We start from the raw sequence: 25,022 nt of genomic DNA on the forward strand, positions 1-25,022 counted from the left end.
CTAATAACCATGCTTAATACGTTTACAGTACATAATTAAAATGAATGATTTAAAGTTTAAAAACTATAAAAATGTAATGTAACTGTGCAGTCTTCACTTTTTCGTTCTAAATGGGTTCAAACAAGAGCGCCTTACTCTCGCGAGATTAGGTTTTTAAAGGGCTTGGCTCTGGGCCTGCATGATTACGGATTTCTCGCGAGAGTTTCGCGTTGTCTCCCAGGGTTACAGCGGAGTTCACAGTTCTCGCGACAGTTGAATAAGTGGGCTTTGGCTCTGAAAGGTTCAGCCCGCGGGTGAGTAACTGCATCAATACACAATATTTATAAACAAACTCGTCTTTGTGATCCTCTGCCTGGCGAAGGAGGTACCATATACAATAAGTTCAAACAAATGTTTGCGATACAATACAAAACAAGCAGTGTTTCTTTGTTAATGACGTGACGACGGGAGCTAGCCAAGGTCCCATTCAGATGAATTGAAAGAGAGGCTAGCAGCGATTAGCCTTACTGAGACAGATGTAAACAAGATGTTCAGTGTTGATACAGTCTCATTGTCACGAGGAATGTTTGTGTAAACTAAAGAAATGTAGTCTTATCTCGTGTACCCTGAATTTAGTCTTATGGAAATATAAATAATGTTTTACTGCATGGCATTTAGAGCAGATTGTGATAATAGGTTGTGAACAGCAGCCTGAGGATTAAACTCATGCGATTAACTGTTCACTAAACACATTGGGGTATTTTTAAGTTTGTGTTATATAGAGAGATACATGTTGCCTGTGATCTTATCTTTAATTTTATGAGCATCTTATTAAACACCTGTCAGTGTCTTTCTATTACACATCCATCTGCTATGACAGTTTGAACTTATAATATTCATGGTGTCTTAGTTGTAAATGAAAACATCACATGATTGTGTTTTTATGCCAGCATTGTGTCTTTATGTTGTTATCACTCAGGCTATCAAAAATTGTCAGGTTTAACTTGTTTTTGTTGTTGTTATCAGGTGGCAGATTGAAGCTGTGAATATGAGTGATGATAAACCATTTCTCTGCACTGCTCCTGGCTGTGGACAGGCACGTGAAACACTTAAACCTTCAAAATAAACACTGCATGTCTGGTCTTCAGTTGCCTTTGCTTTACTTCCCTGATGGTCCTGTTCATTTTCTGTTTTATCTCACTGTTTATGGTTGACACAATGGTTTTCTGTCTGTAACAGAGATTCACAAATGAAGACCACCTGGCGGTGCATAAACACAAACATGAGATGACCCTGAGGTTTGGTCCAGCACGCAATGACAGTGTCATCATTGCTGGTAAGCCTTAGAAGTCACTGGTGCACAGTAATAGATCAAATAACAGTGAACTATTTTTTTTATGATTTTACTGCCTCATGGGCTGCTGTGCCATTACAGACCAGACACCAACACCGACCCGCTTTCTCAAGAACTGTGAGGAGGTAGGGCTGTTTAATGAGCTCACCAGCCCGTTTGAGCACGACTTTAAAAAGGCCACGGAGGATGACATTAAAAAGGTAATTTAGTTTACCTTTTTAGTTGTGTGAACATTTTGTGTTTTATAGGCATTGTAGGACAAAGTTCTCTAAATACGGCATGAAATCAAAAACAGCACTATTTACTGTGTGTCAAGTAAGGGTTACTGTACATTCAGTGGTTTATCATCACAAAACATGGTTTATTATGCGATATCAACCCTGCTGGATCTACGTTATTGCCCTTGAATCACGTCTGCTTGCCACATTAGAAACTAAATATTTTGGCGGGATGTTAGGATTTTTTTTTATTTTATTTTTTTTGATGATGGCATGAGCCAATAAAGTGTTTAATTAAAATCATCAATTTTTGCAGTTATTATCTGATTATTCACTTTTTTTAAAAACAATCAAAAATAATATATAAGTATATTAATTGAAATCACTTTACAGATAACTGTGGATGCCAGATTTTGAGTGTATTATCAAACTGTAATGTGTATGGTTATTGCAGCTGCCCCTGGATTTGTCTCCTCTAGTGACTCCTGTTGTCCGAAACAAAATAGAGGAGCACCCATCTGTTGAGTCTCACAGAGTCAGTCCACTCCCACACCCTGAGTCTACTACCACTGATGAGAAGGTAAGACATGGGTCTTCCCCACAATGCTATATATGCGCTTTGGAAGTAAAATCTAATGTATATGTCTCTGAAGTTTGTGATTTAGAAAGAAATCTTTATTTAAATTATCCGCCATTACGGTAATTACACTGTAAGTTCACAATGGTGGATCATAGGCTTATATTATGTAGAATTATGATATCAGCTATTCTCTTCTGGGTCACCACTACCTAGGATTTGACCTTCGTGTTATCAGCCTACATTCATGTGGCTGCCATCTTCCCATGTTCCATTTGTGAAAGTCCTACAAACTGCTGGGTTTAAAAACTTTACTACCGTAATGTTCTCATTATCTCAGTATCCAAATATTGCCAGTGCAATTATTTTTTTAAAGTACAGTTTCATTAACATAGAAGTTGTATAAACTGAAAATTTTAGGCCATGTGCTTGTTAAGTCATGACACATCACTTTCGGGATGATGCCATGGGTAAATAACAAAACAATCATGCTAACATACACTCATATCATAATGGAAAAAAAAACGACCAAAACACACAACCCTAATTTGTATGTCCATAACAAAATCCGAGATGAGATGACCAGACATAGACTCATAGACATGAGACATTTTTTTTACCAATTACTAATATATATTGCTGTCTGCGATTCCGTGAGCCTGGGGACTGCAGTGTACACAGATATTTTTTATTATTATTTTTTTGCTTAAATTTGTGATATGAATAAAACTAAATAATATCGTCTATTGAAATGAGTGGAGACTCGGACCCGGAAACAGTATTCCTTATGTCATCATGACTTAACAAGCCCATAGCTCTGTCTTTATGAAAAGAAACTCCATTAATGGTCACTTTCAAGTACCACACAAACACAAAAGTTTTAGTACTTTGGCATTGAATAAAATATATTTTAATAAATATTTTACTTAAGTGTATTCCCTACTATTTTGCTTGTTTCTGTGCATCCTGGAGTTGCATTATTACATGTTCTGCATTCGATTTTGGGCCATATCTTACAATGCAGCTTAATTTGGCCGCCTATTGTGTATGAATATAAAGCAAGCATGACTGTGATGCCCTTAAGAAACATTCACATTATAAGTGACTTTGTCGCTGTGTGTCGCTCGTCGCTTTCAAAAAAGAGGTTTCTAAATCTGGTTGTCATAAACGAATTAGTACCGTTCACTTCAGTAACTGACGAGAGGCGGATGACGTGAACTCCACTGCTTCGTTCTCATTGATAGGCGCTCCTGAAAGTCACTCATAATTTGCGTAAAGTTAAACATTTCTCAACTTTGTTGTGCGACTGGACACACCCCATCCAGTCGCCAGTCGCTTGTGTCGCTGGAAGTCGCCAAGCTTCCATTGAAATCAGTGAGATTGCGTCGCTCTGCTGCTGCTAGTTGTTTCTAGTCTGAATGCAGCTTTAGTCAGATGTGGGGAGTTTCTCAGGTTTTGGAACAGAGAAGCACGTCTTATGCTGAGTTCAGACTGCATGATTTTAGCCCTGATTTTGACTCGCCGACAGATTTTGTGAAATCGCAGACAAATGCCCGAAATCACAGGCAAATCGATGCTCGTGCACACGTGTGACAATCACACAGTGTAATTATCAAAGATGTGATCTGAGAGAATCGGAGACGAGTCACCGACACCCGTGAGATATTTGGCATGCGATTCAAAATCATGCCGTGTGAAATGTGTTTTGACTGAAAATAACATCAGCGATGACCTACAGCCAATGAGAGAGCAACATACAGGGCAGCTGGAAGTTCGGGGAGGAGTCTCTCCAAACATTTCCTTCTTCATAATCTTTATTTCTTCTTCTTCTTTCTGCTCCAAATGAGCGCACATGAAATTTGTACGGTAAGCTTCTTGCGGGCTACCATTTTAATAATAATCCCAGTCTCACGTGAGAACTCCGGTCTTGCACGCGTAACCTCGCTTTGTTTCCTTCGTGTCACTTCTCGCATGCGTTTGGTTGTGAGACGTAGTTTGCGGACCGGGACAAAGTTGTCGGCGATTCTTCCAACGGTAAAGTCATGCAGTGTGAAACAGCAGTGACTGAACGCTACCCCAGATAGTCACGCAGTGTGAAAACATCTGTGACCCGACTAGTTTGAAAATCATGCAGTCTGAACTCGGCATCAAAGGAATATTTTCCCCCAAAAAGTTGTTTTAAACAATTTGACAGCTCTCGTTGGTAATGCCCATTGTATGGTCTTCGATTTTAAAACTTTGTTTGTGTTGAGCTAAAGAAAGTCTTCTACACCTGGGATGGTATGAGAGTGAGTATAGAGTTGAAACTATGAATATTTTACATCACGGTTATAGTGACCAAAATTACCAAAAGTCGAAGTACTCCCAAAAGTGCTGTTCCGCCATACAATATAGTTCCTCTTTTAAATCCGCTTAGAAAAGCGCTACGTTTTATTTTGTACCACCAAACTTGCTCGTATAACTACTCGTCTTAAATAGGAAAAACGTTGATGTGTTTGGTCACTTCTAACTTTATCTCTGTTTGGTACCATTGAATGAATGGGGCTAAGCTAAATGCTATCGAAGTGTCGCAGCCCGCCCCAGCGCTTACGTGCACGCACTAAGATGATAGAGGGATGTATCAACTCTTCTTAGTTAAGGTAATAACATATTTTAATATTGAAAATGAGTAGACTATTCCTTTAAAGGTAATGTCAAATAAATAACCTTAACATTAATCATGGCACATTTGGGATAAATGTTAATCTAGTTCAGGTCAAACACAAGTTAGTAAATTAGATTTTCATATAAACACAGAATAAATCATCAAGTCATCTGTCTGCGTATGTAGTGAGAAAAAAAAAGTGTACTTTAGGACCCAGGAGTGAGCTGCACAACACCTGCGTTCACAGCAATTGTAGAAGAAACAGAAACCCCATTCACACAGTACATTCGGTCCCAGAAAATACCTGTTAAATTGTCAAAGATGCTTCTGTGTGAACGCCAACATGTCCTGTAAATGTTCTGGGATCGCCCTCGTAAACCTAGTAACAGTGCCGTAATATACCCGGAGAAACAATGCTGTAAGGGGGCGTGCCATAGTGAGGACGTGCGTCATGTCAACACAAAGTTATAGTTTAGCTCTTTAAAATGAGGAGTTTACATGCAGATTAACATTCACACACAGGATTGATGCTGATATCAAAAAGCGTGTCACTATCAACGCTGAAGCTGCATCATTCAGCAGCATAAAAGAATAGTGCGTTATGTGCTCATATAAGCTTATAATAAACAAAAATGCACACATGTCACCGCAACAAGATATATCGTTCAGCTATTTGAATGAGTGGTTTCTGGAGAGAGAAATCACAGATAAATAGCAAACTTCAGATGTTGCGGAGAAAAAACAAACAAGTGCAGGACTTTAAAGGACAAGTTCGGTATTTTACACTTAAAGCCCTGTTTTCAGATTGTTTATGGTGAAATAGAACGGTTTTGACTGAAACTTCGACATATGCGGCTGCCCCGAGAATTTTTGGGTGTTTCTTGTATCAACTCCCACCTCTACAATGGGTTTATAGGTGCACTGGAACAATCCTTCCTAAAATGCATTAAACTTTCGTTTACAAAGACGTGAAACTCACCGAGTGGTCAGGGGTGTTCACTGATATGCTCACAAAAAAATCGCTGCAAAAGATGCAAAAGAGAGCTTGAATAATAGACACTCCAGCCCAGGTGGTGGCGATAATCCGCCTTTGCCCATTGCAAGAATAGAAACAAAGTTCCCGGCACGGAGTAATACCGTACCTCACAGCACATCTAATACAAGTCAATGGAGTTGGTAAAAACTACGATAAAACCTGTTGGAATGCGTCTTTTGCAGCAATTTTTGTGTGAGCATATCAGTGAACACCCCTGACCACTAAGTGAGTTTCACGTCTTTGTAAACGAAAGTTTAATGCATTTTAGGAAGGATTGTTCCTGTGCACCATTAAACCCATTGTAGAGGTGGGAGGTGAAACACAAACATCCGAAAATTCTCGGGGCACCCGCATATGTCAAAATTTCAGTCAAAACCGTTCTATTTCATCAAAAACAATCTGAAAACAGGGCAAGTGAAAAATACCGAACTTTAAACATGTGTCTTTACAGGATTTTTAAGGTATCTGTGCATGCACAGATTCTGATAAATCATTGGCAGTGTGAATGAACAAAAATCTAACGATCCTGGACAAAAAAAACCTACTACTTTAATGTTTTGAAGTGTTGCCTGAAGCAGCTGTAAAGCTATACAGGCCTTTATGTTTAGGTGTGAAGGCTCTTTATTTGTAGATCTAACACAGTAAGAAAGAGTTGACTAAGATGAGGACTTGAAGCAGTCAGAAGTGTAAGCGGTTGATGCAGCTTGGCTTTCGTGTGGTGTTTTCAGGAGGTTTCTTTGCAGCCGACCTTTCTGCCTCCATCCACTATAGTCCGTCCTGCTTCACTTCAAGTCCCCAGTGTACTTCTGGCCAGCTCTGATGCTGGTGTTGTTATTCAGCAAGCCCTTCCATCTCCAACATCTAGCTCTGTTATAACCCAGGTCCCGTCCTCTAGTAGGCCAATAGTGTAAGTAACTTCTAAACGTTGCTTATTCTGCTTCTATCTCAGTTTACCATCATTTTCTCTTGCGTGCCTCATTCAGCGTTTTCGCTTGCGACACTCATTTAATTGGGAGACCTTTTGATTCGGTTTCAGTTACTTGTGATTCATGTGTCTTCAGTAGAATTTTGAAGTGCTCCACCATCTAAGCACTTTACTGTTTTTCATTTGAGCCTTTTGCTTTGTTTTATGCACCAAAATATTTGTTCTTCAAGGCATTCTTCCTTATTATTATTATTATTATTATTATTTTAAAATACTTAAAGTCAACATGAAATTCAGCTCGATCTTGTCTGGTTTTCTAACAAACACTTACTGTCTAGTTTAAAACTCATTTGTATGCATGATTTAAAAGAAAGAAATGTCATAATACTTTCATCAAAATGCATCATCTTGCTACCCCTCTGAAAATGTTTTCTTTTTTGGTTGATGGCTATGCAATCTCCAAACCGCTATTTAGGCCAAATAGGTTTCAGACTTTTGTTGAAGGTATACATATATAGTGTTAAAGTTTAAGGCAAGTTATCTTTGAATTGGGTGAGTTGCAAATGTAATTTCATGTTGACTTTAAAGCATGATGCTGTGTCATGTTTTTGTACTTGCTTGAATTGCGTGTCAAATTGAGGTTTTAGATTATATCATATATTGCTGTTGTCATTATTACATTTGGTCTGAATAATGTTTGTGTGTTTCTATCTTTGTCTTTAGTCCGGTGTCAGGCACATTTCCGGTTCTCCTGCAGCTGCCAAATGGTCAGACCATGCCAGTCGCCATCCCGGCCACCATCGCCAGCTCAAGTGTCCATATACCCACGGCCATTCCTGTGAGTGTCACAGTCCTCTTATTTACATGCATTCAGAAAGTTCCTGTACTATGACATTATATAAATGTTATCATTGAATAAATGATTATTATACATTAACAGTGTTTCCATACTAAAACAATTATTTCATTGAAAACGTAATTATTATAATTTTAAAGACGTAGATGTCATCAGGCAACGTCGTAACTAAAATCATCCAGTCTTCTTTTGCATTAATAATGTTGCTAAGCTAACAATGAGATACTTTAAAAAGCATTTTAATACACACACGATATGTATCTGTATGTGAATATATGAATAATTGCATGTTAAAACACAATGTGGCTGTCCTGTAGCTTAACCAGAAAATAAAAGTTTTTATTGCTATTTGCAGTTCAACCGGACTTTTAAATGCATATCAAGCTCTCTGTGTATTTGTGAGATGAATAGCTTTCGGTTTTGTGTTTTTCTTCATTAGTTTTTTTACATTGAGCATGAAAGTGGCAAAGAATAATTATATACTGGTCTTATTTTCTGCTTCTGTGTGTTTTCAGCTGGTCAGACCAGTCACCGTAGTGCCTAGTGTCCCTGGAATCCCCGGCCCCTCCTCTCCACAGCCTGTCCAATCAGAAGCCAAGATGGTAATTTCTTCCACTCTCTAATTTACATATGAATTCTCTTGTGGATTATTACTAAGTATGTTTCGGTGTAAGCAGATTTAGCTTGAGCCCTGAGGGACTGGAGGATATACAGTACACACCATTGGTACATAATAGATCCTTGCCAGCTTGCAAATTGTAGTTTGATTATAAGAGCACTAGAGGGCATCAGTCTGAACTCTGTGTGAGAGGGATTATTGTGGAATTAGTATTATAGGGTGGGAGTCGGGACATAGATTGGTATAAAATCACCCATTCGTATGTTTACAGACAATTATAGCATTATAAAGCATTTATAAGTATTATAAAGTACTAGCTGAGAAATAATTTATTTTACAAGTAAGCAGAATGTACATTACAGTATATTCAAAAACATACTGTATGTGACCCTGTCTGTAAGACCTTAAAGCATCAAAATGGGATTTTACTCATTGGTTTCAATCTTTGACGTGACCTTACTACTCAGTCAATAATATTAAAGGGGTCATATCACAAAAATCTGACTTTTTCCATGTTTAAGTGCTATAATTGGGTACCCAGTGCTTCTATCAGCCTAGAACATGTGAAAAAGATCAACCCAGCAGTAACTTCGTTTTGGTAAATCATTCTCTGCAAGCATGTGAAAAAATATGTCATTGAAATTTTGCTTCCCTTGTGATGTCAGAAGGGGATATTACGCCCCTTAATCTGCACTATCCAACCACAGCACTGCCATTCAGTGCAGAGATCAGCTCATTTGCATATTAAAGGACACACCAAAAAACATTTCTTTGCTCACACCTACAAAGTGGCAATTTTAACATGCTATAATAATTATCTATATGGTATTTTGAACCTGAACTTCTCATACCTACTTTGGGGACCCCAACGAAAATTCTTGTGAAATGTCCCCTTTAAAGATATCAAGATATACCTTTTCTTTTATTGATGTAAAAATGTGATTTTCCAAGTCTTATTTTATTTAAGCTTTCATGAATTGTCAGGCGCTCAGATATCCATGTGAACAAATCAGTGTGCATTTGCTTTTGCATGGCTCTAAACAACAATAGAAACACATCATCTCCATGGACCAACATACACAGAGCACATGTACATACATTTACTCACATAAAATAAACAGTATACCATATTCATCCACCCACCATTTACAGAAAACACTTACAAAACCTCAACTCATCAGAAAACATCTAATGAACCCTCATCAACCGAACACCCCCCATCTCTCTATCTCTATCTCTCGCTCGCTCGCTCCCCAGCCACACAGACACGGCACTTTACAAGGACTGATGATGCTGCAAAGACCACAATAATGATAATTAACTTGCTGAATTTAGAAGATTATGCTGTTAATTAGTTGCAAAATAAAGATAAGTAATAAAGGAGCAGATGGTTGAAAGAAACCCTCGAGATGTTGGGCTAGTGTTCTGATGAGACTACGATGGCAGATATGAAATATGTATCTGACTGGCCCTGCACACATTCTTCACAGGCTCTCTCTCTCTTTCTCTCTCTTTCTCTCTCTCTCAGTGTTTCTCACAGACTCCATATGAATTGTTTCATGTGAATAATTCCCTTCTAGTCATGTGGAAATGTGAGTTCGGGAAGGTACTGCTCCATAAACTAATTTGTCTGATAGATTGGTCTGGCTAGAATAGCTGTTAAAATAATGTTCTTTCCTTCTTTTACCATAAAAATTAATGCATCCTCCATCACTGTGCCTATGGTTACACACCTCACCTGCTGTAAAGGGGTTTGATAACTTAAGGTTGACTGGGTTTGAACTAAACAATGGCTTCCTCCAAAGGGTTTTAGAGTAAAATTAAAAGGATATTTGATCGATTGAAATATAATCGAAAGAGATATATTGAGAATTTACATTATATTTAATATTAGTTTGACAAAACAAATGGTGAATATAAAACCCCCCAAATTATAATAAGATTGCATTTTGTTTTGGTTTCATATTTAATACGTAAAGAGTACGGATCGTCTGTTTTCTTTTCTCTAATTATATTTTGGCAATCCTTCGTTTAATTTTTAATTAAATTAAAAGTTAAAGCATCACGCAAATGTTTGTGGTAAAGTTGTTCTGTTTTAGTAAAATGTGTAGGTTACTATACGGACTCCCGGCCCATCCAGGAACTTGACTGTCAATTTCGTCACCTGCCTTTTTAAGGGAAAACAAACAAGACTTCCCATAGACTTCCATACAAAGTAGCGGAACAAAGCAATGTTCGTACACAGCCGACAGGTAAATAACTTAAGAAATCACTCAGATTTAAAATGTGTAATTATATGTCCACCCTCCCCACCATGGAGTGCGAAAATACATCAACATATTTAATTTGGTCAAATTAAAAACATGTCCCTTTCATTCTCCCAGCATCAAATTTGTGTAACAATGCTATCCATTGGCCAGAGGTGTCTTATCCGTGCCTTTATTCTTTTTCCCCATTGAGTCAACAGGGAAGCCAGTAAAAGATTTTTCTTCGTATTTGAAAGTTACTTCGTATTTATATATTATGTCTTTATATTTAGAGTACTGAGTGCACTTTTCCGTCCAGCCATACAACTAGCCTTAGGGGCTGGACACACCAAAACTTTTAAACGCTGCTGAAAACGCCTTGAGGACGCCAAATGCCAGCTGTTTTTCAGCTGAGTGCCAGCTTTCTTCAGCTGAGCGCTTTGATAGCTGTGATACTTCAGCTGCGAGCCGGTTGGTTGCTGTGGTAATGTCCCGCCCCTCCTCGACTGTGATTGGGCGGCCGTGTGAGAACTGACATTGACGAGCGAAGCTTTTCTCCCAAAGTTGAATCTCTTTCAACTCTCGACGCTCAGCGCCGAGCGCCGGTTTTCAGCGCGGAAAAAACCCGCTAGCTGCTGGCTTATTTGAAAAACGCCAAGCTTCCATTGGAAACAATTGAAAACATGCGCCGGCCGCGGGCGTAAAAGTTTTAGGGGTTGTGTACACCAAAACTTTTAAACGCGGCTGAAAACGCCTTGAGGACGCCGAATGCCAGCTGTTTTTCAGCTGAGTGCCAGCTTTCTTCAGCTGAGCGCTTTGATAGCTGTGATACTTCAGCTGCGAGCCGGTTGCTTTGGTAATGTCCCGCCCCTCCTCCACTGTGATTGGGCGGCCGTGTGAGAACTGACATTGACGAGCGGAGCTTTTCTCCCAAAGTTGAATCTCTTTCAACTTTCGACGCTCAGCTCTGAGCGCGGAAAAACCGCCGAGCGCCGGTTTTCAGCGCGGAAAAAACCCGCTTGCGGCTGGCTTATTTGAAAAACGCCGAGCTGCCATTGGAAACAATTGAAAACATGCGCTGGCCGCGGGCGTAAAAGTTTTGGTGTACACAGCCCCTTAGTGTTCACAACCCCTTAGTGATATTTCTAGCAATCACTGGGTTACACAAATTTGCTGATGGGGGAATGAAACGGACATGTTTTTAAATTGACCAAATTAAATCTGTTGATGTATCTTTCGGCGCTCTATGACAGGCATGGTGGACATATATAATAACTGGACATGTTTAATCTGAGTGATTTCTTTAGTTATTTACGCCTTTCAGCTGCGTACAAGCGCTGCTTTATTCCGCTATTTTGTATGGAAGTCTATGGGATGTCTAGTTTGGTTTCCCCCAAAAGTGGGCGTGAACCTGTTCAAGACATTCTATGACGTTCCACCGGTTGTGCGTATTGCATTTTATTACTATTTGTTGTTAAATCGTTGTAAAATTTTAAAATATATTTAAAAATAAAACATATTAAAGTTATTAATGTGCAAAAACACAAAGTGAGAACACATTTTATTATCAGACTTCAGAAACAAATGAGTATGTCACACCACAGAAAATATGTTATTAACCTCCCAGCCAAATTTGAATGACGAAATAAACCACCAAGTAAATAAAATCTTGAAAAAACAAAAGCTTTAAAAAAATTGGCCGGATACTCTGCTCTCAAATGCTGGGGAAGCATCTGCTGTCGGCGCTGAAACCACGCCCACTCTTAGGAAAGCTGCCGTCTCTCTCAACTTTCGAATACTGTGTGATTGTGTTTAGGGGCGGGGCCATGCTCAGTGTCTCCACCATAGATATGTATAATAAAGGCTAGATGTCTCCCCCGCACTGCTGTACAATGGAGGTCACTGTCCATAACAAGTGGTTTGGTTTGTTATAAACGTCAGAGATGTACCTATGACACTGCATGCTTATGAATAATTTTCATGAAACATGTTAAAGCATCCAGAATTATAGCCATTTTAATAACGTTTGTAAGACACCAAACCATTTTAAAATCGGAAGAAAATTGAGCAAGTTATGGTCTTTTAAAAGTAAATGCACCATTAAAACACAATGCTACGAGTGAGCAAGCTCTCTGAGGTAAGATGGCCGCCAGGAGATGACGTTAGAGACTCTGCCGTAACACAGCTAGCCTTTATTATACATATCTATGGTCTCCACTGTGTCATCGAGCCACCGTTTTAGCCCCGCCCAAATTACCCTGAACACGGAAATGAAAAACTGTTTAATGGTGTAATCTCACAATTCAGTACTACATAGGTCTTTGTAATGTGTTTCAGTAGTACATTTCTAACATTTATAATGTGTTTAGAGACAATTCTCTTCACACACACTTTAACTAGATTTTAAATCTGTATTATACATTATGAATTTAATTAGCGACATTGGCTTTTTGTTAAAAAAAAGATGGTTCCCCTAGAAGTTAAGCAATTTCAGACAAAATGTATATGACAAAATATTTTACATATTATTAAAAGCCTGAAAAAATGTAGCTCTATAGTCATTGTGTTGTCATTATTAGGGGATTCTCATATAGAACAGCACTTAGCGCTAAGGTCTCTGTGCTACAGTACGCCAGGGAAAGGCAGATTTCCCTGACAAGAGAAAATCATAGATGTCTCCAGGGAATAGGGAATTAGCTACGACAGCTCTTACTCCTGTGGAAGAGCTCTGAGGGAAGCATCTGTTTAAAGCTGTGATGAATATGTTGTTTTAATCCTTGCCTCTGGTTTTCTGCAGAAGTTAATTATTCTAATCTTCAGTTCTCGCATCTTTCTAATGTAGTTTAGCCTCCTGATCCCTGAGAGAGAAAGATAGCACCATGTTTTTTCTTTTTCATTTGACTGCAGTTATCCTGCAGGTATATAAAAGTGCTGAAGAGAAGATTAACTGTTAAATGCAGGGCACATAGCCGGATTTGTTTTTGACTTTGAGCATAATGTCTGCACTTTTTTTGGTAAAAACGTGTTTCAACTCTGTCTAACGTTCAATTGACCAACTATAGTTTTTTGGTGGGGGCTTAAAGGTCAAGTAGGGGAGAGCGAGGCACAAAGTAACGCTTTTTGGCTTTGGTTTTATCATTCAAAAAATATTTAAGTTAGATTAATCATTATTTTACACAATTAACACACACAACTCTGCTACAAATGAACACTTAAAGTTTGTTTGTGGGACCTACTGTTATCATACAATTACACCGAAAGTGACAGGAGTGCAAACGTGACAACTTACCCCATAGGTGGAGTTCATTGTTACAAACAGAGGGTTTGTTGTAACACCTGCTAGAACATTTGAGTTTAAACACAATTAATTCAATCAAATTTTGTCTATATACTAAAGGTTGATATTGTTTATATATCTGCCTATAATAGATAGATGTCCTCACATTCATCCATCCATGATCCTTCATCTAATCATCCTTGTATTACACATCAATGCATATAAATAGATTTTATTGAAAGGGCTGCACAATTAAGACAAAAAAAAATCATAATTGTGAGTTATTTCCACTGATAGTGTATTAATAGTTATCATTCTGATAAATAGTATTTACATTGTCATTATCATTGTATACCTGGCTTAATTGTAACACTGTGTGACAACTAACCCCGCTGTGTAAAAATGTTTTCAATCCCAGCTATCAGTTACTAGGACTTGCTGACATGTTTTAAAATGGTGTTATGTTACTGGTAACAAGACAGTGATTAAAATAATATAAAGTTAGATTTGGTGACTTACAAACCCAACTTAGAAAACAAACATAAGATAAAGAAATTTACTTTCATGCCTCCAAAACACTCTTTGTTCAATATCTTAACCAAAACACATCAAAACTTTTAATAAATTCAAAGATCATCTTCTGACAAGAGAAAAAGACCAAAAGACAATTAACCCTGTGTTAGTTTGTGCCCCGCTCACCCCTATATGTGAAAATTGGTCAAAGCAGAATATATAGGTGTACCTTTCATTAAATGCCTGAATTTATTTTAAGGAATCTGTTTTGCAAGCTTTAGAAACATTAACTCATGCAAATAATTCTTCATCACAGGCCTTATTGTTGCTACCTGGTAAGACTTTGGTTTTTGTGTCCCATGACTCCTGAAAGAATGTGTCGAGATAGCCAATCAGATTTCAGACAGTTTTGCTGTTTTTGTGTGCATTATGGGCGTTTCACCTGGTACGCTGCAACTACAAGTGTTGTGGTTCTTTTTCAATAGGAGACGTGTGGAAAGCGGCAAAACGAGGGCGGATATAGAGGTGAAGCGGCGTTGGTCCACAAGCCTTGCCTGTGCACCCCAAAAAACTTTCCCTTTTAAGGACACGGCTCTTCACGGCAGGCGCTGTTGATGATAAACATATTTGGACTAAATGCTGCACAAAACGCTTCCACTATACACGACAAAGCTGTAGCCGCGCGGCGATTGCACGGTTGTGAAACGGCCTTTATGCATCAGACAGTTTTTGATCGGTCCATTGGGCTTGCCTTCTGAGGCTAGTCCTCATGTGACAGAAACAATGATAGTTTTTGTTGGGGGTTTATTTACAGTTTTTTGTTGTGACTTATGTGTGTTGATTGTATTGATAGGATTTTATTGTGTTTGTATGTAAAATTTTGCCCATAAAACTTCTCTGAGTAATTGTTTATTTTCGGCATCTGATTCTCTCCTGTCGTCTTCATCTATAGAAGCTGAAGGCGGCCCTTAGCCAGCAGCTCCCTCAGGTAACCAATGGGGATGCAGGTGACATCCAGAGCAGCTCAGCCAGCCAAACTCCGCCCCCAGACCCGCCTCCACCTGAAGAGCCCCGTCCAAAGTCACTACAGCAACCAGCTACGTCCACTACAGAAAATCCTGTATGTGTCCTGTTGAAGTCCAAAATGATGATGTAGTTTAGTCAAATTTTGTTTGTTATACTAATACTAATTTGGTCTGGGTGCTGAATACTAAATACTGAGATACTTGAAATTAAAAAAATAAACAGCTGAAAGTTTTAGGAATGGTTCATTTTGGCAGAATGTTGGACCTTAAGAAAACGCATGAAAAAGTGTTAATAAAACCGATAACGTAATAATGAGTGGGATGGTGCCATTTAAAATTTATATATTTAAATTTTTTTACATATGTCTGATTGTTGTATAGCTGTCTCCAGCCCCAGCAGCCCAGCACACGACCAGTACAGGCGGGCGGAGACGGAGAACCACCAGCGACGACCCAGACGAGAAAAGACGTAAGTTTCTGGAAAGAAACCGAGCGGCTGCATCTCGCTGCAGGCAAAAGAGGAAGGTCTGGGTGCAAAGTCTGGAGAAGAAAGCTGAAGACATGAGCACCGTGAACGGACAGCTACAGGTACACACAAAGCAGCAGTTTAAAGTCAATAGTTAGCAGTGTGGTCGAACAAGAGTGTGCGTCTTATAGCCAGACACAGACGGCGATGAAGTCATTAATAGAAATTAAGAAATGTGTCTGCATGACAGCCGCAGTGTGATTGTTTGAGTGCCGCACATCGATATGGCCCTGTCAATAAAGACGTTTTCTCCAGATGTCATCGGCACACATGCGTGTCGTCTCTTCTGTCGAAGCGTTTGTGAGCTGCCCTGGAACTCTCTCAGGAAAAGCCGTCTTTTTCTCAACCCGCGTTTCGTAGCAGGCAATTAGGATCCGCCACTGACAAGTTCGAAACAGTTCACGTAACCGTTGTCTCTGCTGATAACGGAGAGTGCGGCGCGGCGGCGGCACGTTCCAGACAATTTAATGAGATGTGCCACTGTTTATTTGCGCGCTGTCTTTTTTATTTGTCCGTTTAGACAAAGCGCACCGGTTTAGCGGAGGGGTGGGGGAAGGCCGATTAATTTGTGGGTTATATTATGAACGAGTAAACTAACATACAACAGATGGAGAGCTGAAGAAGGCTGTTGGGCGAATAGCAGAACGTTTGAGACCGAGAGGAAGCGCATTCGAGAGGCGTTGTGTAATACGAGGGCATTTATCAGCACTGATGGGTTGCTGTAATTGTCCCTCTCTGCCCCGTTGGCCCAGCTGATCAGAGCGTAGAGCTCTAATGATGCTCAATTACGTTAACATCATCCTTAACTGGCTTTTTAATGAGGTGTCAGGGTTTGCCGACCAGCGCACTGCAACATTCGGGCCAAACATCCCCCCTGTGCTGTCTTTATGGATGCAGCCGGTCTGTGATGACATTAAACACTTTAATGGTCTGCTCTTCTTTATCTGCCATGTTTCTGAAAACACGAGATGGGAAAATTGAGATTCATCAGATGTTATAGATTTCAATCTTTGCTTTATTGAATAGCAGGGTGGGAGGAAGCCGTATGTCAGTTTAGATGTTACTAAACGTTCAGTAGCTGGGAGCAGGGAATAAAGGAATTGGAATTAGAATAATCATTTTCAACTTAAAAGTAAACAGTTTATCCAAAGATACTGGGCATTTTGTAATTATCTGCGGCATTTAAAACCTGTCTCAACTTAATGGATCATTGTGTATGATTTAGCGGCATCTAGTGGTGAGATTGTGAATTGCAACCAACGGCTCAGTCCACAGCTCACCCCTCCCTTTCGAAAACGCATAGAGAAGCTACGGTACAGAGGGCCAAACAGGACAAACATGTCAACGTCTGAGACAACGTAGTGACGAAACGCGCTCTATTGATCGGTGTGTTCATTTAGGGCTACTGTAGAAACATGGCAGCGCGAAATGGCTACTTCCATATAAGGAGATAGTACAGTACAGTTAATTATGTAAGGTCTTTATACACCACTGATAATATACATAACCATATTATATTGCAATTCTTTTAAGAAATCCATAAAAAATAGTTTTTAAATGTTGAATACAATAGTTTTAGTGAAAATAAAGCAATTTTTTAAGATATAACGCAATTACATACCAATCACGTATCTCCGTCAATAACAGCTCCGCTGATATTTACTATGACAAAACATTTGCTTAAATAAACGACATGCGTAAACAGTTTTATATATTATTTCAGACACCGAACGGCCAGAGATTTATTGGTTTATTTTTGGTCCACCAACAAAATTAGTTTCTTTCCTGTGTTGCGAACTCATCGAATCTGAATTCGGCGTAGCTTATTCAAGTTATTATTGTAGTGCTTCATTAAGAGAAAACGTTTTCCTGTCACTGACGAGTTTTTACGGCAATCCATGTTTCCGCTATTATCCACAAGGTGGTGCTCTTATCAAACTTATAAAACCCTGAAGCATTCACTGATCCAAAAACAGTAAAAACTCTGTGTATGTTTTGATCATCGCTCTGAGTCTGATCTCTAACAAAAGTCCTTTACAAAAATTGAATTATTTCAGCTTTTTGCTCCAAATTTTGACAAAACCTACCCATATCTGAGAGGTGCAACAAAGAGAACAAAAGAAGATAGGATGAAACTTGTTTTTTAAAGCAGAGGGTCTATTCTTTCATTTGATATATTGTATATTTTTATATTTAAAGAACAAAATTTTCTGAAAAGCATTAAACTTTTGTGAAAATCATAAAAAATGCTGCTGCTGGTGACTTAAAAAAAAAAACCGCTGGCGGGGAAAGAGTTAAACAGTTTATTGTAAAATTTAAAAAAATGTCCCATTTAAATGTAGCTAGTACTGTTCTGCCTTTGGTCAAGTCAAGCTATATTTGTCCTTCCTGACAATCTGCATTAACGGTGTTTAGATGGACGCATTGAATTTTAATAAGAGAGCAGATTACCAGAAAACCAAAAAGAGGGGTCGTCTTTGTGGCCATAATGGCTGATGGCAGCGAGTAGTTTCGATTTTGTTGACACATACGTGCAGTGTCGGAGCATCTGTGTTTAAATCTGCTTCTCTGCTGCCCACCGTGCCAACACTGGCAAGATGAAACAGATGGAATGAGAGAAACTGGCACACTTTTAGACTGCTAGATTAAATGTCAGCCATGTTTCTGAGGAAAAGAAGAAACGGTTAAATGTTCGGGAGGGTGTTGTGGCCTTTTCTCGCTGCCATTCGTTTCTCGGTAAATCCTGTTAAAGTCACCTTCACTGTTAAACAGTCTGTCTTTAGCGCATGCAGAACAGCGCGGCCCCATGGGAGTCTTAACTGCAGTCGAGAGTAAATCTCGGCAGAATGGGCGACAGTGTTTGGCTGATGGGAGGAGGGGGGTTTCTCTGTATTTCACTCTCGTGGGACACTGCCATTAAGCAGCTATAATTGTGTCCCAAAAAAGCTCAAATGGATCTTTTTGTTGATTCCTTACGAATCCTGACAGATAACGTGCTTGTTACTCTTCTCTTTGTGTCCAGAATGAAGTGACTCTTCTGCGTAATGAGGTTGCTCAGCTGAAACAGCTTCTGCTGGCTCATAAGGACTGTCCTGTGACACTCCTACAGAAGAAATCAGGATACCATCGTGAGTACCACACCACCAAACCCGGGCAGATACTTCATAATGTCACATTAAATAAGTCATATGCATTGCATCTGTAGCCTGAGATTTTATTCATTAGGGCACCATTTGTAGACTTACTATCATATTTGATAGGATTTAAGATCACATCACGCATGACAAGACTGTCTGGCTTTCTGTAAAAATGAGCTAAAATCTCTGGACTGCCAGCCATGCCTAATGGGTTGTAAAAGTTTTTTTTGTAATTTATTTTTTGACTGTAACAGATGAGTGTTATTCCTAATGAGCGTTCTGTAGGGTATTTGATGAAATGTGAGAAATGGATTATAAACTAGCCCTGAGTGTAAAATAACACAGATTCATCTCTTCCCATTATTACTGTAGAACGACCGTGGACTCATATATTTGCAAAATGATCCCTGTTGTATGTGGCACTGTCCTCTTTAAGATGAGTGATAAAGAGGCATTCAGAAACGGGGGGCTGCTTTTGTTACACATGCGTCTTTTTCAGTTATGCTTTAATGACGCCTTGTGAAATGTGCAGATCTGTGGCTCGTCTGCCATATGCAGCCACTTCATATCAATTAGCTGTTGTCACGAGGACAGAGAAGCGGTTGTGGGGACGATAGCGCGAGCGTGTACGCATCTGCCAGCAGCTCTTCCACGGCCTTCGCCAGACACTAAAACTTAATGGCTGCATGTGTTGCATTTTTTAGATAACTTTGATTTCCGGCACGCCGTCGATCTTGCGTACGTTAGCCATCGTTCTTTAATCCGGCACTGACTTGTATTGACAATGATTGCCTTCAAAATGAGTGTATTATAGCCGAGAGGCTGACAGAAGCGCTGTTTCGCAACTCGGATGCGTCGCCGCAGCCGTGCAGTTCATTATGCGACGGCATTGTTAAGCAGCTTGACTGACAGGTCTCATGCATATTACGGCCGGGTGAAATTGGCTTGTCAGAGAGCTGGTTCATTTACAAGCATCTGGTGGGTCTTGGAGAGGTAGAGGAGAGTATGGAAATGATCGAAACCATTCTTCAATCCTGTTTACGCGGCAGATGTCACAGAGCACCGTGAGGGGTCATATATTAGTCACCTGTGCAAATGAGACTCACAGAAGAGCAGCGTTCAGTCTTTGCCGGGTTTGTAAACAACGGCGGTGTGTGCTACATTCATCGCGGGACAGAGAGCGGCAGATGGTCATCGCCTGTCAAGAAGGTGTTCTTAATACGATGAAAAAGTGCTGTCTAAGTGATGTGTCTGTACAGGTTTCTCATGCTCACCTTCGGTTTACCGAACGCTCCAGTTTTGTTCCCCGAGTTTAGGCCTGAAACATAACCTTAGAGCTTGATTTAAAGAAATAGTTCACCCCAAAATTTAAGTTTACGCCCATTCGTGCTCAAGCCAGGTGGGTGGGGCTGGTGGCCTGTGGTTCATTTACAAGGTCCAGCTCTTGTTGCTTTATTGTGTTAGAACATGGTGTATGTTCAGCAGGACCACACTTTTAGTGTTGGCCAAGCATTGCATGTATATGTAAAGAGTATTTCTGGCCTTAATCTATCGAGCAGCACTGGCCCAGTAGCAGTTGGGAAAAAATTACTCGAGCTGCCCTGCAAACAAGACGGGCCATGCCTCCGTTTGGCACTGCACAAGCCCCATCTGCTTGCAGTGGAGATGATTCGAGAGAAGGTGAGCCGAGAGCTGTCTCAGGTGCGCCAGAAGCTGCGTATGATAATATATCATCCTCTTTTCTGCTTAATACCATTAAGTGTAATTACAGACAAATGAATACAGAGGCAAAGAGAAAACCCGCTTCTGATTTATGCCGAATTCGACCTTATGCGCACAGATCAGGCAAGGTTATTTACAACCTCGTGGCATACACGTGTAGCGCATCGCCCGATCGGAGCCCAGTCGATTCATAGGGTCTGCGACGTATCAGAACGGCACACGCAATCAAATGGCCCCGCATTAATTACCAAGTGCCATTTCGGCGGCGCTTGCTTCATTAGCTACATTAATTATCGCGCTAGTCTGCATTTCTGTACGAGTCGGAGCGAGGGAGAGCGCGAGTGGGCCTTTTTCGTTCCCTTTCTCATCAGGAGCCAATTAATTCAATGCAACTGCAGAACAGCTGGTGGCATTTGGACCGCGCATCTCTCCTGCTCTCCTGTGTGTGTATCATTAAAATCAGGTGCAGTAATTATCTGTCGCTGCAGTAGTTGGCAGGATTGGAAGGGGAACGTGGGGAGGGGTGCGAGAGTCTGGCCTCATGCTACAGCCTCTAATACACCCTGATGATGTTGGTTTAAAATGACATTGTAACTTTAATTAAAGGTTACAAAGCGTGCACAGGGATTAATAAAAGACAAAGCGTTGGACTGGGAAACTCTCTTTAATTGTACTTGCTACATTCAGCCAGACCCATAGAAGTTCAAATTGAACCTTTGCACGTGACGTGTGTCGGCATTCACCTGTGCGAGTGGTGTCCATGTGAATTGTAACCTCAGCATTGCAGGTCAAGCGTTGTAATGCTGCGTACACACCAAACACGCAGCATTGTGTTCCTTGCTCTAGATTACATGCAGGATTTAACTTTGTGTCAAGTGAATGTTTTGCTTTAGTTAAATATTTCAAAGGCTCGTTTGAGGTAAATAGCGCATGTTTCTATGGCAATCGCGCCACGTCATTCACATTGCACTGCATGAGTTTGTGTCTGTTTACATCTACACTCACCTTAAGGATTATTAGGAACACCTGTTCCATTTCTCATTAATGCAATTATCTAATCAACCAATCACATGTCAGTTGCTTCAATGCATTTAGGGTTATGGTCCTGGTCAAGACTGTCAAAACTGAATGTCAGAATGTTAAAGAAAGGTGATTTAAGCATTTTTGAGCGTGGCATTGTTGTTGGTGCCAGACGGGCCGGTCTGAGTAGTTCACCATCTGCTCAGTTACTGGGATTTTCACGCACAACCGTTTCTAGGGTTTACAAAAAATGGTGTGAAAAGGGAAAAACATCCAGTATGCGACAGTCCTGTGGGCGAAAATGCGTTGTTGATGCTAGAGGTCAGAGGAGAATGGGCCGACTGATTCAAGCTGATAGAAGAGCAACTTTAAACGAAATAATCACTCGTTACAACCGGGGTATGCAGCAAAGCATTTGTGAAGCAACAACACGCACAACCTTGAGGCGGATGGGCTACAACAGCAGAAGACCCCACCGGGTACCACTCATCTCCACTACAAATAGGAAAAAGAGGCTACAATTTGCACAAGCTCACCAAAATTAGACAGTTGAAGACTGGAGAAATGTTGCCTGGTCTGATGAGTCTCGATTTCTGTTGAGACATTCAGATGGTAGAGTCAGAATTTGGCGTAAACAGAATGAGAACATGGATCCATCTTTCCTTGTTACCACTGTGCAGGCTGGTGGTGGTGGTGTTATGGTGTGGGGGATGTTTTCTTGCCACACTTTAGGCCCCTTAGTGCCAATTGTGCATCATTTAAATGCCACGACCTACCTGAGCATTGTTTCTGACCATGTCCATTCTTTTACGACCACCATGTTCCTAATCAGGGAATTTTTTTTAAATCGTAAACCATGCAAACATATTGTATGATACCAAATACACAAAATAACATTGTTTTTAGCAATAAATTGGTGTACTTTAAATTATTTATCCCGGATTAAAAACAAGCATGATGGATGGTGATCGTAGGTGTGTATTCAGGAGTTTCCCGTGCTAAAATTAGATCACATTCAGTCTCGCTGTGTCTCCTGATGTCTGTGCTGTCTTGTTAGGGGAGTCTCAGTCGCTCCTGTGCTTCTGTATTTCAGTGCTGGATAAGGAGGACAGCTGTGGGGAGATGTCTGTTCCCAGCAGCCCACAGAACGAGGCCATCCAGCACAGCTCCATCAGCACATCCAACGGCGTCAGCTCGTCCACGGCACTCGCGTCAGAACCCAATCTAGGGCCTGCTGCAGACCACAGCACAGAGGAAGAGGAGGAGTCGAATATGGGTGGGGCTTCTGACACCCAGTCTTCAGGAAGCTGATCAGGCCTATAAAATCAGTTCCTGTGATTCCTTGCAACCATGTTGAAATGAAGGAGAGAGGAACATTTTCCAGCTCTTTTCAATCCAATGCATTTGTAAAAAGAGTAAGTACAGTAGTAAGAGAAAGCACTTGGAAGATCATGAAGCAGTTGTACTTGTGTTTCAGTGTGTGGTGTATTTATAGAGTAAGGATGGAGATGTACTGAAACACTATCAGAGGCTTAAAGATGGATGAACGGGTCACTTTATTTTATATTTTGCACATGAGGAGAGTGAAAGGTTTTTACATTTTTGCTTTTTGGAAGTAGCTTTACAAACTGAATTGTTACAGCTGACCTGAAACTAACCATCAATCTTGAAATAGTGATGTGCTGTTGTGTGGATGATTCTTGGCCTGAAGTCTTTGGGAACATCTGTACAATCATTGCGATGTATATGGATGTGATGATTCCTTGGACAGTGATTGTCATTATTTACCATCAAATGTTTATTTCTGTGCCATTATTTATTTGTTGCAGGTTTCAATTTGTAAATGAAATGTCAATGTATTTATAAATTATGTTTAGTTATTTAACTTACAATTATATTTATGATAAAACTAGTAATATGGGTGATACTGATTATTTTGATAAGAAGCTTTACGCTTGTTTTTCTTTCCGCTTGCTTAGAAAGTGCTCGACTTTGTATTTGTGGTGTCTGACTCTTACAAACCTTGAGAGAAAAGATGAAGTTTTTACACTTTGTTGTCTTTCTAATTACAGTGTAATTAAGGAAGCATTGTAAATGCCATTACTGATTCAATTATTATATATGTGATCTCTAGTACTATGTTTGTCTTAGGATCATAACAAAAAATGTAAAATGATCACCTGAAGAAATGAGGCTTTCTCTGTGAAACAGGAACTAGATCTGCTCCTTAAAATAAAAACACAGAGACTCATTTGAAGTTTTGAACTAAAGATGCAATTAGTCAGAATAGGTTACCAATATTTCATTATCATTACGTTGTGTCTACTTTTATATTTAAAATGTCCTGGCTTACTACTGTGTAGTTTTACAAGACTTTGCATTTTTTCACTTTTAGGTATTAACTACTTTAAATGTCTTTTTGTGTTTTTAAAGGTAAATTTGTATTGAGATGTTATATGTTAACCTGCATGACTTTTTTTTTTTTTTTTTGAGAGAATAAGACACATTTTCCGACCATGTCTGTGTCGGGTTACTGCAGTTGAACATCTTGTTACTCTTGACCCCTGGATTCATAGACAAGGCTTTCAAGGCTTAGTTAAATTAAGACGTTTAAGCATTTTTTATTTAAACATGCCTTAGTAAAGATGTTACTGGTGTGTATCTTAAGCCCAATCAATGCCACTGGCATATTTTAAGATCTGTCAGTGCAAGTAAGTTTTAGTTGAGACAACTCAAACATTTGTTTTAGTCTTAAGCCTCGTCTGTGAAGCCAGTGGTTAAATTTTTAAACCAGAAAAATGGCAGCTTTTCAACAGAGGGTTTTATTCTTAACTCTTGAGTCCACTCCTCCAGGTAAAGGATGTGATATTTAATGTGCTGTAACTTGTGAAGGCTATGTATAAAATATAAAAATGACTACAATGTTGTAATAAATCTTTTAATAGCTCTTTAAAGTTATGTAAGATCTGAAAGTTATTCTGTTCGTATGTTTGCATGATCATTTGCTTTGTAATCTCTGCCATCTTGTGGTGGCGCCTGGGAATATTCAGGTCTACATAGCAATAGTGAACAACTTAAGTATTGGTTTTAGAAATATATATATAAAAAAAATGTATTTAACTAAACAGTTTTAATTACACATTTTAGGCTGTAGATAATACAAAGGGCAAGATTCAATTAATATGTGGTTAGCATCATAACCAGAATAATTTTATGTTTGTAAGGTGTCGTTTAGTTTTAATCTCCCACACTCTAAAAAAAACAAACGGTGCTATATAGCACCAAAACTGTTGATTTGAATCGTAACCATAGAAGAACCGTTTTTAGTGCCATATAGCACCGGTGAAG

At 39.6% G+C, this 25,022-nt stretch overlaps 1 protein-coding gene across 2 annotated transcripts; it reads left to right on the forward strand.

Annotated features, from left to right (window-relative positions):
- Positions 1-260: 260 nt before the first annotated feature.
- atf2 (activating transcription factor 2) lies at positions 261-24,819 on the forward strand. 2 transcript variants are annotated; one of them, XM_065293207.2, is made up of 12 exons: positions 261-293; positions 1,006-1,075; positions 1,219-1,315; positions 1,415-1,533; positions 2,006-2,131; positions 6,537-6,715; positions 7,457-7,571; positions 8,105-8,191; positions 15,197-15,364; positions 15,651-15,857; positions 18,818-18,923; positions 22,768-24,818. In XM_065293207.2, the coding sequence occupies exons 2-12, from the start codon at positions 1,028-1,030 to the stop codon at positions 22,983-22,985; spliced, it is 1,470 nt and encodes a 489-aa protein (XP_065149279.1). In that variant the 5' UTR covers positions 261-293; positions 1,006-1,027; the 3' UTR covers positions 22,986-24,818. The 2 variants fall into 2 exon arrangements, with proteins under 2 accessions (XP_065149279.1, XP_065149280.1); XM_065293208.2 differs by lacking the exon at positions 261-293 and adding an exon at positions 337-364 and having other exon boundaries at positions 22,768-24,819.
- The last annotated feature ends 203 nt before the right edge of the window (positions 24,820-25,022 follow it).

The sequence above is a fragment of the Paramisgurnus dabryanus genome, chromosome 15 (assembly GCF_030506205.2).
Source record: "Paramisgurnus dabryanus chromosome 15, PD_genome_1.1, whole genome shotgun sequence".
NCBI classification, from domain to species: Eukaryota; Metazoa; Chordata; class Actinopteri; order Cypriniformes; family Cobitidae; genus Paramisgurnus; species Paramisgurnus dabryanus.

Coding starts and splice junctions, on each gene's coding strand:
- atf2 (XM_065293207.2), top strand. CDS start 1,028: ATGAGTGATGATAAACCATTTCTCTGCACTGCTCCTGGCTGTGGACAG. Junction 6,716..7,456: donor TCCTCTAGTAGGCCAATAGT/GTAAGTAACTTC, acceptor CTTTGTCTTTAG/TCCGGTGTCAGGCACATTTC. Junction 15,858..18,817: donor CCGTGAACGGACAGCTACAG/GTACACACAAAG, acceptor CTTTGTGTCCAG/AATGAAGTGACTCTTCTGCG.